Here is an 18,255-nt window from a genome sequence, read left to right on the forward strand (position 1 = left end):
GAGCGGAGAGCAAGCCCCCGCCTTATGTATGTATGTATGTATGTGTGTGTTTATATATTTGCAGTACTGTAAATCTACGATGCTTGAAGTATACACGTCGGAAGAATTGCGGCTTCAAGTGCTAGATTATTTCCGACTCTATTCTATAGGAATGCTCTCAATAACTTCACTGGTCCTGAATTTTTTAAACGCTTTGTTCAACTGTTAATTTTTTTTTTTTAATAATAAGGAAATACGCGTATTGTTTATATTGACCGCTTCAGAATTTTATTTGAAAGTCACTCGGAGTTTCGTAGTGTGTATTCGTATATTTTTCTTCTAATCACTGTGTAGGTAAGATGTGATACTTTTATATCGAAATATTTGGTGAGCTTGCATTGTATTACAGGTAAATATGACCAGAAATCAGTCTCTCCTCGTAATTTATAGTATTAATAATTATTATATTTGGATGGTTTCCAGTCGGGCACTAATTTGCTTGTGGAGTGAATCGATTATGCAAAAATATGCTTTTACTTACGTAATGATTGGTTTACAGAAAGTGAAAAACTTCTTTGACATTTGTCTTAAGACGTACCTAACTTGTTAATGATTAATGACAATAAAAGTTTATATTAACTTTATCGAAGGCATACAGATAACTACAGGCATGTCTAACAGTTTGACGTTCTTCGTTCTTGTATTTATGCGAAGTAAATAACTTGATTTATAAATTAAATCCAAATTTTGACGATGTTTAACTATAGCGTACCATTTTCACTTTCTTAAATTAGCAAATCTACCGACCACAGAATAATCTTTTAGACTCCGTTCATGGTCAAGTCGTTTGTCAAAGAGGAAATTTTTTGGTGCACCTAAGAATTATTTTTGGTTGACATTTTTTTGCGTCGCTAACTGTTGTTGTTGACAGCAATATTATCATTTATTTAAAATTATTATTTAAACGGCCAAAATGTATCTGGCTCACTGGGCGCTGATAAGACGAATATTCGTCTCTGATATTTATTGTACTTGTAATATTGTAGGTCCTTAAGAGATGTTGGTACTACTAAAGCAGCACGGTCCCGAGCGCGCAGTCGCGCGTCCGCGCTAGCTAGTCGTGAGTGGACGATCCTAGCCCTGACCCTGTCCCTAACCCTAACTCTAACCCTATCCCTAACCCTAACCCTAACCCGCATGTGCAAATGAATACGTGTTTAGGGTTAGGGTTGGGGTTGGGATCGACCACTCACGACTGGCTGGCGCGGCTGCGCGTTCGGGACCGTGCTGCTTTAGTAGTACCGAGATGTTAACTCAGGACAAATACCTCTGTAACAGGTTTATCAACAGTGTTTATGTATTAGGTATGATACATAGAGGGTTATTTTGATCAAATACTTTTTCCGTTGCGTATACCAGATTTTTAATCAACTGCAGGACTACTCGCAACATAGGTTAATGTTTTATTTCCTTTTTTCTTATATCAAAGATGACAAATTCTTGTCCCAGTATGGAGACAGCTGCAAGTATGTGCCACTGAAAAGGTGCTGCAGAAAGGCGGAAATGCATCTAGCGTACTTGCTAGCTGCTGTTGGGACGAATTTTCATCTCTGTGATATTCATTCTTTTTAACACAGTGAGTCCATAACAAATATTATCTCAGTACAAATATATATGTATCTGTGTGTGTGTGTGTTTGTGTATGTACACACACACACACACACACACACACACACACACACACATATATATGAAAATCCCCTTCAAACATAAATGACCATGGGATTGTTCCTAGAAAGTTCCCCTCTGAGACACAAGTTCAGGCAAGGTTGTTTATGGAAGACCAGCAGTTGCCCATGCATACCAGCTTCTCCTCTCTATGCCACCGATGTTATCCAAGAGAAAGGCAAAGGCTGGTAGAGGTTGGCAACTCATTTCTACAGTTGAATGAACTGGAGCAACATGAAATAAAGTGTCTTGGTCAAGAACACAACACACAGCCTGGTTCAGGAATCCAACTCACTAACTCATGATTGTGAGACCAGCGCTCTAACCACTGAAATGACAAATATTGAAGAATGGAGTTAGCAAATTATTTCAATATTTCATTTACAGTTGTTTCATCATTATTCAATATAATCAATCTTGCATAATTGTTGTTACTATGTCAACAACAATTGATTAATTTTCATATGTTATTGAGGATTTCTTTTATAACATGTTGAACATGATTCCACAGAACTCTAAAAATAATATATAAGAAGCACATGCATGGCTGTGTGGTAAGAAGCTTGCTTCTCAACCTCATGGTTCTGGGTTCAGTCCCACTGCATGGTACCTTGGGCAAGTGTCTTCTACTATAGTCTCGGGCTGACCAAAGCATTGAGAGTGGATTTCGTAGATGGAAACTGAAAGAAGTCCGTTGTGTGTGTGTGTGTGTGTGTGTGTATATATATACAGCTAGCTATATATATATATATATATATATATATATATATATATATATATATATATATATATATATATATATATATATATATATATATAGCTGGCTGAAACTTCCAAGCCACTTTTTACAGCATTCTTGTTTAAGAATAATATATTTGTACTCAACAAAAGTATATAGTAACCCATCAGATTAATGTAAAATTGTTTTGATTATAACTGAACATAAAAAACAAGCATTAATATATATTTCTATAGGTATGGGGATGCAGACAGGAAAATTAGAACTCAAAATATGAGTATATATATATATTTTTATTAATATTTAGCAGAAGCAGCAGAGTGACTCGAGGCCCAATAGTTTGGTGCGTTGGTACTTATCAAGCTTAAATGATTAATGCCATAATGCATCAGAGAAATGAATGGGTGAAGAACAATTGATTAAGTTATTAAAATGGCTATTTATTAAGATGGTTATAATATTAGTCATTACAATATATTAAACATACAACTTTGTCAAGTTGTTTGTGTGTACACAGCTATTTTGTAGATCTTTGAGTCCATTAAGTATGTCAGCTTCATCTCTGTGTGTTGCTAATAAAGAGAAAGATAGAGAGCAAGAAAGTCTAGGTAAGAATCTACCTTAGCACATGTTAATCAGCATACTTGATCCTGTCATTAAATCCATTTGGTGACATATTTTGATATTATCAGACCTTATTATACATTTAAAGTAGCTCAGAGATTTAGTAACTCTGGCTAGTCCTGCTTCAGTCTGTTCTTGGGCCATACTGTTTAACTGCCATGTATGATTGTATGGTGCATAGTGTAGCTGTAGGATATAGGATATATTCTGTCTAGTTTGCTACCCTGTCTGTTTATGTATGATTGTAAATAAAGTTTGGTGATTGCAAGGGTTGTTGCTTGCTTGACTTGTTCAGTGTTGTATCCACATCTCCCTCATATATTTCCCTATTATCTTTAAAATGAAAACCATATAACAGTGTTTCTTAACTTGGTATGTAAAACCCAATTATTTTTTTTTTGCTCCTAGATACATTTTCGTTTTTTCTTATCCATAAATCAGCAAAAGATCTGGATTGTTCTCAATACCAAAATGCCACACATCTCAAAGTCAATTGAGAAAAAGTAATAGCTATGATCACATTAAATAGTTTTATAAGTATTTTTTTTTTTTTGAGCTTTCAGATTAAATGATGAGAATGATTTTGAAATCTTGAAGTGGTGCAAGCCAGAGAAAATAGTCAAGAACTGCTTCTATATACAATGACTTAAAACCTTGGACATTATATCCACGATATATAGACAAGAATAAAATGTGGACTGAAGAATGAATTTTAGCTGGTATTAGAGTGAAGTCATCATCATTATCATTATCATCAACGTTTAACATACATTTTCCATGCTGGTATGGGTTGGATGGCTTGACAGGAACTGGCAAGGCCAGGAGCTGCACCAAGTTCCATGGTCTCTTTGGCTTGTTTTCTACAGCTCAGAGCCCTTCCTAATACCAGCCACTTTGCAGAATGTACTGGGTGCATTTTGCATGGTACTAGCACCAGTGACAGTTTAGTTGATATTGATACATAGTAAACTCCTGTAAACTGATTAGCTGATGTTAAAGAGGATGTTCAGTGATATCTGTCTGTTAGTAAAAAAAAAAAAAAAAGACCAAAGGTCCTTCATGAGTCATAAGCTCATAAGGCTGGTTTCCTGGATTCTGTGTCATACATATTTCCTCCAGGATGGCAGTCTTTCATAATGGCATCTCCAAGCCTGTTTCTTTGCACAACCATTAAATGCAAGTGAACCATCATCGATGCTGACACATTTCTCTCCTGTGACATCACAATTCTCTCTTACACAGTCTTGCAATCTGAAATATTTCAATTCTTTGGTCTTCATGCCACTGAACATTGGCAAACTTCTTTTCTGCTTCTCCTTTGGTTATATATACCTGTCTCCTAGCCTCCCTTCTGGCTATCTGATATAATTCTCTGCTACCCCAACTCTTGCATGTTTTCCATGCCTGTTTCTTTGCTCTAATGGCCCTGTCTACAGTATTATTCCACCACCATGTTATCCTAGGTCTGGAAGGGACTTTGCACCAGCTGCAGATTTGGTCTGTGGCGCTCAGTAAGCTGTCACGCAGGAATTTCCAGTTACCCTCTATGTCACAAATCTGTAGCTCCTCCTCCCTCTCATCAAATTTCTTAATGAGGATGTCCCTAAATCTCTGACCATGTGAAGGGTTCTTAAGCTTCCAAATCCTTCTTTTCTGCTTCTTGGCATCCTTCTGGCTTCAAGTCTAAAGTCACTGGTGACTAGTCTATGCTGGTGGGTACATTCTTCACCAGGGAGGGTCTTTGTATTTAGGAGCAATCATGCATCCCGCTGTCTGGTGAGGATGAAATCAATCTGGCTAGCAGAATCACCTGATTGATAGGTTGTCAGGTGGCTGGCTGACTTCCTGAAGTTGGTATTAATAGGTTGCTTGCATCATAGAACTCCAATAGCCTAGTTCCCTCTTCATTTCAGGAACCAATTCCATGGCCCCTATGAACACCATGGAAGATAATTGTAGCTATACTATTCTGCAAAACTAGCCTAAGCTTAAGCACTTTATTGCACACTCTGACTACCTCTATGATCTTATCCACCCATTTCTCTATGAGGAGTATACCTACACCCACCACTCCATTACTGTTACTTTCCTAGAATATTTTGTACCTATTGTGTTTTTTTTATCTCTATAATGAGCTCTGCTGCACCCTTTCTGTTAATAGTGAAAACTTCATTTACATGTAACTTAGCTGATTTCATTATCAGCTCCTTCAACAAGTTTTTTCCCCCCAGATAATATGCCTTTTATGATATAGAAAAAAATTACACTTGAATAAAGTTGTATTTTTATTTGAGATTTATTAATATATTATTGGTCCTGTATTTTGGACTATTTTTACAATACATTTCTTACTGTAAGTTCAAATTCTCAACTTGGTAAACACCAAACAATGGTGTAGTGATTCTATTAGAGAACATCATTGTTTAAATGGTGTTTCTAAAACTTAAGACAGTGAATTGGCAGAATCATTAGCGTGTTAGAAAAACTACTTTATAGTATTTGTTCAGAATACATTATATTCTGAGTTTAAGTCACACTGAAGTCAACTTGTGGCTTTTATGCCTTTGGAGTTGATAAAATAAAGTATCAAAACAATTTGAGTGAAAAAGTATTACATTTAACAGAGTAATCTGAACACTAAAGGGTTAAATAAAAAAAAGAACATTATTATTTAGTAGTGTCATAGAGTTTCCACTTCATTTGAGGTCACTATTTAGCTTTGTCATGTTAAAACTTTCACTTATTGGGTCACTATTTAGTAATATCATGGTGCTAAAACTCTTATTAGGACACTATTTAGCAATGTCATCATGTTTTTGAAGATGTTACTCCTTATCAGGTTACTATTTAGCAATCTCGTGTTTAAGTTATTTTTGAGTGAATAATTTTAACACTATAATGAATTTTATTTTGTGTTGTTTAAAAGTGCAGATGAATATTCAAGCAAAAAAGATCTGTTAATTCACATATAGCGAGCAATATTATCTCTTTAAGTACGTAAGACAGCTGTGTTTATTTCAGTTTTTCCAAAATTTAAGTCTTATCATAATAGAGAGGGGAAGTGTATAGATCAAGTTTACTGTTACTTTCTAGCATTTTTTTGTAAAAATAATAGCTCCATATCTATCTAATAATACACACCAAACAAAACACTAAATTAACCATAGAGGACACATAGTAAATATATATAAAAATGGCATGGAACATGGATAATTTTAAAACAGGATGTTTGTGTCCTAGAACCAGGGGTGATATCAGGCAGGTTGGTAACAAAAAGGTTAAATTTATATGCAATAAATTGCTTATACTTCTACAATACACAAAATATTTCAGTTTTTTTAAAAATACAATTCCTTAATTATAAAAATACAGTAGGATGTTATTATATAAACATTGAACGGCTCTGAAAGTCCAGTAGAGTAAAATAGGAATCGAAGACATCCATAGGCAAAAAATAGTTGATATCACTGATTTCTAAGTTATATAGCATGAATATCTACAAATTTATATCCATAAGGTGCAGGCATAGATGTGTGGTTGAGAAGCTTACTTCAACTACATGGTTTCAGATTCAGTCTCACTCTGTGGCACCTTAGACAAGTGTCTTCTGCTATATCCCTGGACTAACCAGAGCCTTGTAAATGAATTGGGTAGATGGAAACTGGAAGAATCCCATCATATGTGTGTGTGTGTGTATATCATCATCATTATCATCGTTTAACGTTCGCTTTCCATGCTAGCATGGGCTGGACGATTTGATTGAGGACTGGCAAGCCAGAAGGCTGCACCAGGCTCCAATCTGATCTGGCAGAGTTTCTACAGCTGGATGCCCTTCCGAACGCCAACCACTCTGAGAGTGTAGTGGGTGCTTTTATGTGCCACCGGCATGAGAGCCAGTCACACGGTACTGGCAATGGCCACGCTCAAAAAGGTGTTTTTTACATGCCACTTGCATGGGAGCCAGTCCAGCGGCACTGGTAACGACCTTGCTCGAATGATATATATATATATAACATATGTTTTCTCCAATCCTTAAATTCTTATATATATATACATATATATAATGTATATATATTTTGAATTGTGTCTTTGTGTCTAGACACTGCATGATAGTTGTGAAAAAGTGTCACTGTCATACAAGTAGTATCCTTTTCAATCTTACTTGAAAAATGTCTGGCTACAGGAAAATATTACCTTACTTGGAAACAGGTGATGGTTGGTAACAGGAAGGGTATCTGGCCACAGAAAATTTGATTCAATGAATTCTGTCTGGTCCATGCAAGCAAGGAAAAGTGGACATTATGATGTTGATGATGGTAAAGTCTCCCAGTGTCCTTGCTATTTGAAATTTATAAATATATATATATATACACACTTGTGGTCTGAGATCAACTTTTTCAAGGTTCAGTTCACAGCTCACTCTTATTTATTATAGTCCTCCAGGCCATAACAGAAAAATAATTAAAATTTAGAAAAAAACCCCCATAAAACAATTAAGCAAAGCATTTGGAATTAATAGAAAGGCAGAGAAAAGAAAAACACTCCTGAAAAAAGATTATGTGTGTGTGTGTGTGTGTGAGAGAGAGAGAGAGAGTATGTGTGGGTGTGTTTGTGTGTAAGTATATAAAAATACATAAAGAAATAGGTTGACAGAAAGAAGTTATTGACACTTGTTCAAATTCATTCTGACTGAACAATAACCTTGGACTGACCATTTGCAATTAAAAGTTGGTGTGGGTGTGTACATGCCCATTTTTAATTGTACGCTCACACATACAAATACACATGTAAACACATATAGTCCCACTTGAAAATTTTGTTATTTCAGTGAGCCGAGAAATATGTTCCAAAATGTAAATTTCGAAGTTAGCTTTAATTATAAAATTACTTTAATTATAAAATTACTCTCAATATCTAAAAATATTTTTTCAAGCTTTAGAATTATTGCATTTATGTTCAAATATTTTTCATTAAATTGAACCTTGTTCTTTCTTTTTAAATACATTTTTTGTCATTTTGTACTATTCCAATTTGTCAAACACTTGAAATTACCATAGTGGGTAGGGCAAAATTTGTAACTGGGGAAAAATAAGTCATTTCTGATTTCTCTTTGTTTCCTCCCTACCTGTTTGAAAGTATTGCTTCATTTATATTGGTGCATTGTCTTTAGGAGTAAAAATTGGTCAGTTTAGTAGTTATTGATATTAAGAGAGTTTGCAACACATTCAAGCGACAGCTGCTTTTTTTTCAAGAAATTTTCCTTCAACTTCAATCTGATTGTAATTGAGGTTGTTAATAAATTATTTGCGTAGTTTTTGGTGTTAAACAATCAATATTCTTATTTCTGTTGGATTCCATGTAAATTTTTTCTCACCCTAACGTCTAATTTGATAATTTTCCATTTTCAGAAAAATGATGTCTTAAATGGGGCAACATGAGTAATGACTAATTTCAATAATTTCTTCTCTTTAATTGCTTGGTGTGTTAATATATCAGGAAGAAAGCCATTCCAGCAGATTGTGAAGATACTCTAGAGAATATTTTATGTTGAGTTTTTAGATTTAGCTGAATTTCATTAATCTCATGTGCCAATTTTCTACAAGGCGTAGGAGTGGCTGTGTGGTTCCGGGTTCAGTCCCACTGCGTGGCACCTTGGGCAAGTGTCTTCTACTATAGCCTCGGGCCGACCAAAGCCTTGTGAGTGGATTTGGTAGACAGAAACTGAAAGAAGCCCGTCGTATATATGTATATATATATATATATCATCATCATCATCATCATCATCGTTTAACGTCCGCTTTCCATGCTAGCATGGGTTGGACGATTTGACTGAGGACTGGTGAAACCGGACGGCAACACCAGGCTCCAATCTAATTTGGCAGAGTTTCTACAGCTGGATGCCCTTCCTAACGCCAACCACTCAGAGAGTGTAGTAGGTGCTTTTGTCTGTTTTTGTCCCCCCCAACATCGCTTGACAACCGATGCTGGTGTGTTTACATCCCCGTAACTTAGCGGTTCGGCAAAAGAGACCGATACAATAAGTACTAGGCTTACAAAGAATAAGTCCTGGGGTCGATTTGCTTGACTAAAGGCGGTGCTCCAGCATGGCCACAGTCAAATGACTGAAACAAGTAAAAGAGTAAAAGAGTAATCCACTTTTATTTGACCTAGATATTTAAAATTTTTGTTGCATTTCTGATCTTTTTGATGTCTAAGGATGGACATTGATTGTATGAGTCTTTTTTCAAATGTAATTTTAGAGAACTGAAGAGGCAAATTTACCTTATTTTGTCTTACTTATTTTATCCCATCCAAATTTGTCTCAAAGAGAACAGAGATGATTTTCTGAAATAGTATTCTGAATATGTTATAGTGTTTTAAATGCATTTAGAGAAGGTCATTTGCTTAGCTGATATAGTTTTTGTAAGGTAGAGAACATTTGTAAAAAATATTTTTTTCTTAAAGTCCAAAATGCAATAAATCTTACTCATTGTGTTCCCCCCACCCCCACTGGAAACTGGAAGAGTGGACTTTTGGAATACCTATTCCATACAAGATGAAATTTCCCCATTTTTGTCTGGACTTCCCTCCATTTTTTTTATCATGCTTTGTAAAACAAGATTCAGACAATGCAACACAGACTTTAAAAAAAAGACTTTCACTTTAATGACAGGTTGTTGTGTTGTGTTACAGACTTGCACTTAACGTTCCTATGTTTTTAATCAAAACTTGTTAGTTATTATGGTGACAACACTACCCATCTGTCTATCTTTCACACATTCTCTTGTAAAGAGCAAACAAACAAATGATGTATATGTAGGAAGATATGGTATTGACTATAATGCCATGGCTTTCATAAGAAAACAGCTATGTCTTTAACAGTTAAAACATCTTCATTAAAGATATTGAAGATATTGATTTATAGAGGAGGATCAGTTACTTATAATTTTATTCAACATATTCCCACACTTATTGCAGAAGTCATTCAGTTTTTCTAAGCCCTGTAAAAAGAACTTAGAAGTTTAGGCCTCCAACCAGGCCTCTGTAGCAGTGATCACTTCCAAACTAGAGTGAAATTTCATTCCCCTGAGATGTTTCTTCAGTTGTGGAAAGAGGTGATTGTTGGATGGGGGGAAAATCAGGAGAGTAAGGTGAGTGGTCTACAAATTCAAAGCCAAAGTCACATTGGTGCATTGATCCTGCAAAAACAGAACACCCTGTCTCAGCTTTCCATGGCGTTTCTGCTTCAAAGCTTCATGCAGTTCATCCAACAGAGACGTGTAATATTCTGCATTGATGGTAAGACCCTTTGGCAGGTATTTTATGAGGAATACTCCGTCTTTGTCCCAGAACACTGCAGCCAGAATCTTTCCTGTTGATTTCAGGTGTGTCATTTTCATCTGCATCCAGCAACTCAACTATATCTGAGTCTACATCATCTGAGAGAATATACTGGGGAACCTCTTCTGTTGTGTAATGAGTCTGTGTTCTCCTTCGAAGTTGATGTGTCATTTTCCTAAATAAAAAAATAACACAAGTAAATATAATGACACGAAAGACATAAAAACAAACTTTGATTGTTACGTGACAAGGGTCAGTGTTCGAATGTGTTTGAATGATAGAGTCGAATGGTAATGTAAAGTAGGACATTACAACAAACTCAGCCCTCCACTAGGTAGTAGGTCTCTTTATAAGCAACTTACAACACATTCCACGTATCTGTATAAGCATAAAAGGTCAATAACATGACCAGACATTACACTTGTTTTTGTAGTAAAACATAACTTTTGAAGTCCAAAGTTGCCATGTCGTAACTAAAAGTAAAGCCTTCTTCTATCACCCTCATTATATTTGTTGCCCAGCATGAGAAGTATTTAATATGTAAGTACTAACTTTACCCTGTAATCTATCTAATATGTAAGTGCTAACTTTACCCAGTAATCTATCAAGAAACAAACTTCATACAATAACAATAGTAAAAGGTCAAACTTACTTCCTGTATTGACATAAATACTAAGGTTGACTGCACTAACTTTCCGGGCCCACACAAGCTTGCAGCTGCCATCTTGTTATACTCAAGAATGAAAAGCATCATGGGAGATTGCGATTGCACAATCCACCTGACAATGGAAGCAATTTGTGATATTTTACAGAACATAGCTTTTTTAGTTGCCATATGACAACTATGGACTATAAAGGGTTAATAATATCATATTCCTTGTTTCAAGGAGAGATTAATATTTATAACTGCAGTTTTATTTCAATATTTTGTGAGAAATTAATAAAATGTCTGAAATTCTAATATCATTATTATTTCTTTGGATGGCTTTTAGTTTATGTAAATTTTCTTTTTTTTTTTAATCAAGAAATTATAAAATTAAAAATATAACAATATTATTAAATTTCTTTTTATGTTTTGCAGAAGTTGACATGCCAAACTAATTGATAGATATTCAAGATGATGCAGTACTGTGAAAATGCATCAGCCATTAATATCTATTGGAGAGATAATGGTCTGAATCATTGCTTTATTGATACTGTAACAAACAGTATTTTATTTTTTATCATTGCTGTTTTTGGGACAATACAGATATGGATGTACAACCGGTACTCAACTTCAGTAGAGAAGAAGTATAAACCATTTAATTTTGGATATGTTACACAAGTAAGTCTAGCTTGTCTATTGTAAATATTTTCTATTTTCCATCATAACTCTTGTTAAATATATCTGAGTGATGACTATAAAAGTTAAAATACTGAAATTGAGTTTATGATATACAAACTTTTCATTATTCAGCTATTAACTTTTCTGTAATTAGAGTAAGATTGTATTTCTTGTCATTATATCTTTTTATGTTGAACATGAGATATATCATCAAACAACGAAGTAATTTATAATATCTGTAGTAATGAGCAACCCTCCTTATGTTTGCATTCATAATTACAAACAAAAACAAAGAAGGTATTTTTCATCAAACTGTTTCGTTTTATAATTAGAAACATCAGACCCATGCATACAGATGTTTCCATTTCACGCCCTTTTTATCAGCTATTATATTTTATTTGTACTCTATTATTTTATTATTGTATCAGAAATTTGAAATTCATTTCTAATTATTCAAAATAAAGACAATTATTATGGGGAAATAATCCATAATTATATTAATTCTCTGAGTTTCTATCTACGTTTATCTGTCAGAATCCAAAATGTAAGTATTTGTGTATTTATTTTCTGATTAATAAGTGAAAGCTAAGGTTTTATAATTGTACCTTCCATGAATCAGATATGAAATCTTTAATGAAGTGTTTCTCACAAATTCAGAACACCCAAATAGATTGATAGAAAAACAAAGTTTCACTCTGATGATATTAAAAAAAAAAAGACTGAGAGAGAAAGAGAGAGAGGGAGAGAGAGAGAGAGAGAGAGAGAGAGAGAGAGAGAGAGAGAGAGAGAGAGAGAGAGAGAGAGAGAGAGAGAGATGCATGAATATGCATATCCATCCATCCATCCATACATACATACATACATACATACATACAACAAGTTTCTTTCTGTATCCGTCTACCATATCCATTCACAAGACTTTGGTTATCTGTGGGATTCGGAAGAAGATGCTTGACCAAGGTGCCATGCAATAGTACTGAACCTGAAACCATGTTCCTTTATAAAGTTTTAGTCAACTCGTGTTGATTATGTTTATGAATATCATTGGCATAACACTGAAAAATGTTCCACAAACTCAGCATAATATGTCTAGAATATTCTTCCTGAACTCATGATATCTTTTCCTGGAAAGATGAAAGGCTGTTCCCAAAATTTCTAAATTACTTGTCTGGGTTAAGCTGCTGTTTGGAAGTATAAAAATAGACTGAAGCTAATGATCTTACTGGATCAATTGGAAGATTTAATTGGAGATGAAGGTTCAAGTACTGAGATTGTTAGGGAGAGGGAATTATTTAGTTTTGCCATCATCTAAATTACTACTGTACTTTCTGGTATACAAGTTTAATTTTTCTGACCAGAATTTACAGTCACAAAAAAGGTATGTTGATTTACATGCCAAGATGACTTTGGAGGACGAAATTTCTATGTAAACTGTAGAGGCAGTGCTCCAGCATGGCCGCAGTCAAATGACTGAAACAAGTAAAAGAGTAAAAGAGTAAAGGATTTGGAGAGTGAGCGTGACAGTGTTTGAATGATTACACTACATGTTTACACTATATACTATGTTGGTTTGTATGCTAGAAAATATGGCATGTTAAATAAAATATCAGATACATACCATTTCCTATCTGCTCAGTGTTGGATATCATTGGTACTTATTTTGCTTTGTTATTGTTTTCAGATTCTTGCTACTTCAGTCTTAATATTTGAGTCTGTTCTTCATATTGTACTGATTGACACAGCTGAAGATGGTCGCACTGTTTATGGCTATCAGCTCTTCACTTGTCTAGTGTACCTTTGTGGCTGGACTATAACAATGAAACTAATATGCTTAGAAAGACACCGTGCCTTGCCCTCGATACCTACAAGAAGCCATGGACTTGTTTTACTTGTCTTTTGGACATTAACATATGTACGAGAGAATATTGCTTTTGTATCTTGGTTTAGTCCAGAATGGTGGTGGCATTTAAGTAGGTAAGTATTAAATACTATTTTTCAAATTCATAACATCAATATTAGATAGGTTTTCATGTTTCTTTTGATTCATGTTAGTTTTTTCAATATTATTATTCCTATAAAAAATCCTCAACTCCTATGAATGTAATTCATCATCATCGTCATCATCATCATCATCGTTTAACGTCTGTTTTCCATGCTGGCATGGGTTGGAAATTTTGACTGGAGCTGGCCAGCTGGAGAGTTGTCCAGGTTCCAATTGTTTGTTTTGGTATGATTTCTATGGCTGGATACCCTTCCTAATGCCAGCCACTTTACAAAGTGTGCTGGATGCATCCATGTAGCGCCGACATGAGTGCATTTTACATAGTACCAGATTAGGTGTGTTTATGTAGCACCAACACATGTGCATTTTACATGGCACCAGCATCTGCAAGATAAAGACCTCTCAGCTGGGAGAGAGAGTAGGGGAATGGACATAAAAGACATGCCTGTATGTATGGATGGCTGTGATTTTACTTATCTTGATATGTCTTCTCAAGTACAGCAGATTTCCGCAAGTCCCAGCCCCTTGTCATTATTTCAGTGAAGCCTATCATCTGAAAATCCTTTCTCACTATTTTGTCAAATGTCTTTCTGGCTCTACCTCTTCTACAGGTTTCCTCCACAATTAGAGAGCAGCACTTCTTTAAGTAGCTGTTCTCATCCATGCACATCACATGACCATACCAGTGCAGTCTTCTCTCTTGCACACAACATCTGTGACTCGTGATGTTTGAAATGTCCCAATATCTGGGACCTATTGTTGTGACTGCTAGTTCTGTTGGCTCTCGTTCTCTGTTTTCTACATTCTTGTGAGTAGAAAGCCCTTCAATGACTTTTATTGCCACATGTGTGGAAGCTTGTCTTTTTGTTCTGAATCCCCAGTCTCATGGCTTTTCTTTCTGTATTCTTGCTGTGGCACAACTCTAGTATGATTTGTTGTCTTCAGGCATCTTTAGAACTTGTATGCCTATTGAGATTCCCTCTCAATCAGGTGTCATTTCTCGTACTCCTTACTTGCCCATACTGTGTCACAAAGATGACAACAAGCTAAAAGTCAACATTATTACTAACATCTTTGACAAAGACTCTTGTATGCATCTAGCTGTGTATTTCTGTACTAATTTGTTTCTTTCTCTCAACCTTAGTTTTAAAAGCTAGGCATCATTTTAAAAGTGTGTAAGGCTTAACTCAACCGGTTACTCAACATATTGGCCAGGGTTACTTCTAATTGTTTTCTTCAGAGTATAAGGAAACTTGCACTATGCATAGATGAAGAACTCTGGCAGAGACACACCCTTCCTAGTCTATGAGTTTCCTCAGCAGATTTTTTTCTCAGTCAGTTCATGTTCCCTGTCTGTTTGTCACTGTTTTTGATTGGTAAAAATGTTTGTTGTTGTCATTAATTTTGTTTATGTTATGCAAATTTGCATTTTCAGGTCACAAATTGTGATTGTACTTCTATCTATTTGTTTCTTGGTAATTTATTTTCTGTTTGCTTTTTTTTAAAATTCTGTTTTGCTTTCATTATTGTATATTTGAACATTATTTCAATATTGTATTTTGAAGAGAATTGTCCAGTTCTATTCACTTTCTTGTTAAAACCTCTCACTGTTCTTTTAGTAGAGAAAACCATGGTAAAATGTATTGTAAACAAGAAATTTTGGGAAAACAATGAAATAATGACTAAAGAATAGATCTTCTACCAACCTAAGTTATTGGGATAAGTGTCCTGATGTTTCAGAGTCCTCTGTTTTCAGAATAATTCAATCAGAAGAATTTTCATTCAGTAAGAAGAGCTAGTAATAATCCAATTTTATGGGAGAGTTTTGTAAAATGACACAATGAACAACAACAACAACAACAACAACAACAACAACAACAACAACAACAACAACAACTACTACTACAGGCACAAGGCCAGAAATTTTGGGGAGAGTGGTCTAGTTGATTACATTAACCCCAGAGCTCAAATGGAAATCTCCTCCCCTAGGAACTTTCCATGGAGCCTCCTCGAAGCTTTCCTGGAGGTAGTTGCTCCCCTTCGTGTAAATTTACAGGTAATCTCGTCCTCGCCTTGGACTCTTCCAGATAATCTCTCCCCAGAACTTTCCAGGAAGTAGTTCATCCTCGGAACTTTCCAGGAACTCATCCGAACTTTTCCAGGAAATCCCATGCTCGGAACTTTCAGGAAGTCCCGCCCTCGGAAATTTCTAGGAAAACCCTGGAATTTTCCAGACAGTCACACCATCGGAACTTTCCAGGAACTCGGACCCTTGGAACTTTCCAGGAAACTATCGGAATTTTCCAGGAAGTCCCTTCGTCAGAACTTTCCAAGAAGTCAGATCCTTGGAACCTTCACCGCTATTTGGAAGGCGATGGCTATCTGCAAGTGTAAGCCCTGTAAGTCAGGATCGCTGTTCCAGCTCTTCTCCTTTGCCATCCTCCAGGGCAACACCTTTTCCATTTTGTCTGCTGGGACTGTGAGGTGGTCTGAATTACAGGAAACTGAGAGAATACAGGAATTTCATAGCTTACTACATGAACAATAAACTTATAACCCCTACCTCCACCACCACTACAACTACCATCTTCCATCAGACTCCTCAATGCAACTACATCTTTGTTCGTACAAATTACTACTACTACTACTTCTACTACCATCACAAATCAAAGAAATTATTGCTCCAAGACATAGATTTAAATATGCCAGTGGATAGAAAATAAATCAAAATACATGATAGATTATCTCAGAGATATGTAGCTGAGTAACAGATGAAAGAAACAAAACAAAATCTATAGAAATGGAAGTAGTTCCTTGTGGCAGTACAACTTAAATATGTTTATGCTAATAAGATCCTAAGATCTTTGAATGAATACAAAGTGTTTGCTTGTAAGTGTACATGTATTAAATATAGGTTTACTTGTGCACGCATATTAAAATTTCATTTTCTAAATTAAAAATTTAAGCTTCTATTTTTGTTACAATGTTATCTTACTCTTCTGTTCTGTTTTAGTGAATCTCAAAAGATTGAATTTTCATTATGGCTACTGCGTTATTTGTGCACAATGTCGCTGTTTATCTTGGGTTTTTGTGCACCTGGTGTTCCTCGAGGCACTTACCATTTACTTCTTCAAGATGAGGAACAGGTAAATATTAAAATTTTGATTAAAAATGTAAAAAAAAAATGAAATTTTAAGTGTTTTTATATCAGAAGAAATATAATAATATTTTGTTATTTATTGATTTTATTTGTTAGGGTTAATTAATTCATACAACCATTTAAAAAAAAAATTTGAAACATTTGTTTGCAGGTGGTGAAAACTAATTATTTTCAAGCTTTACTTTGTACCAGCAATGCATTAGGTATTGTTCTTAGAATTGTACCTATTTTTTCTCATCTCCCATTTCCATCAAATGACTTCATCACATGTATGAAGAACATCTAATTTTTCTCTTCCTTTTTTTTTTGCTTGTTGATCCTTGAAATTCCACATAACATTTGATAATTTCATTAATAAGCAATGGTGATGTATCTTAATTGAAAGACAACTCTTGAGATCACATTAATTTGTTTCAAATTATTTCATTCAATATCTAAGCAATATTGTGTGTGTGTGTGTGTGTGTGTGTGTGTGTGTGTGTGCATGTGTGTATATAAATGAAGATTTGAAAAGCCTTAGAGTTTCATGTTACTGGTTATTCAAACAACTGAAATAAGGAAGTAGTGTGACAATATATAAGCAAAAATATTCATAAACAAATCAAAATAGAATTAGTAAAGTATACTGAAGTTTGTTAGAAAATACATTAGACATTCATATGTTCAATTGTAGTATTCAGAACAGAGTAATATTTTTATCTGTTCATGTCTGAAAACATGATGTTTTTCATGTTTTCAGTACCATGTGTATAAAATATAAATAAGTAAGGAAACTTCTTAGACTAAAGGATTATCTTTTATATGGATACATGTCTTCAGAAGAACCTTTTCAGGTAAAGAATGCCAGCTTATTATGTTCATTCCTGTAGCCATTTTTTGTTTGAAGAATAGGAAAGAGTTGTACATGAAATGTTGAGTTTGTGAATGTATACAATAGGAGTTATGCCACATAAGGTCTCAGGTAGGAAAGCTTCCATGTGGAGATAGATAGATTTTTATATTGTCGAGTTAATATTTTCCAGATGATACCAACATAATCCTTGTTTCCCATTTCTAGTTGGTGTTATGGGGTTGAGTGGCTTTTTAGGATACCCCTTGTCATGATAAAAAGACTTCATTTCAGAAGACACAAAGTTTCATGATTTCTGTAAATACATGCAGATAAACCTGAAATAGAAAATAAAATAGTTAAGCAATAAATGACAGTTGATGAGGAAGCAAAATGGAAAACAGGAATATAATTGATAAACAATCAATAGATATATTTATTACTTGACAATGATGGAAACAGACTATTAAAATCAATACTTATTAGGTCAAAGGGACATATGTATCTGATGAGCTGATGTTGTTCTTGA

General features: G+C 34.8%; 1 protein-coding gene across 3 annotated transcripts in view; it reads left to right on the top strand.

Annotated features, from left to right (window-relative positions):
- Positions 1-18,255, top strand: part of LOC106871038 (ATP-binding cassette sub-family B member 6) — a 44,371-nt gene that overhangs the window by 1,389 nt on the left and 24,727 nt on the right. Inside the window, exons 1-4 of one of the 3 annotated variants that reach the window (XM_014917299.2) lie at positions 86-333; positions 11,493-11,735; positions 13,417-13,709; positions 16,751-16,883. In XM_014917299.2, the coding sequence (XP_014772785.1) occupies positions 11,529-11,735; positions 13,417-13,709; positions 16,751-16,883 (633 nt within the window). In that variant the 5' untranslated portion in view covers positions 86-333; positions 11,493-11,528. The other 2 variants (XM_014917300.2, XM_014917298.2) reach the window with 2 other exon arrangements.

The sequence above is a fragment of the Octopus bimaculoides genome, chromosome 9, assembly GCF_001194135.2.
Source record: "Octopus bimaculoides isolate UCB-OBI-ISO-001 chromosome 9, ASM119413v2, whole genome shotgun sequence".
In the NCBI taxonomy this organism is placed as follows: Eukaryota; Metazoa; Mollusca; class Cephalopoda; order Octopoda; family Octopodidae; genus Octopus; species Octopus bimaculoides.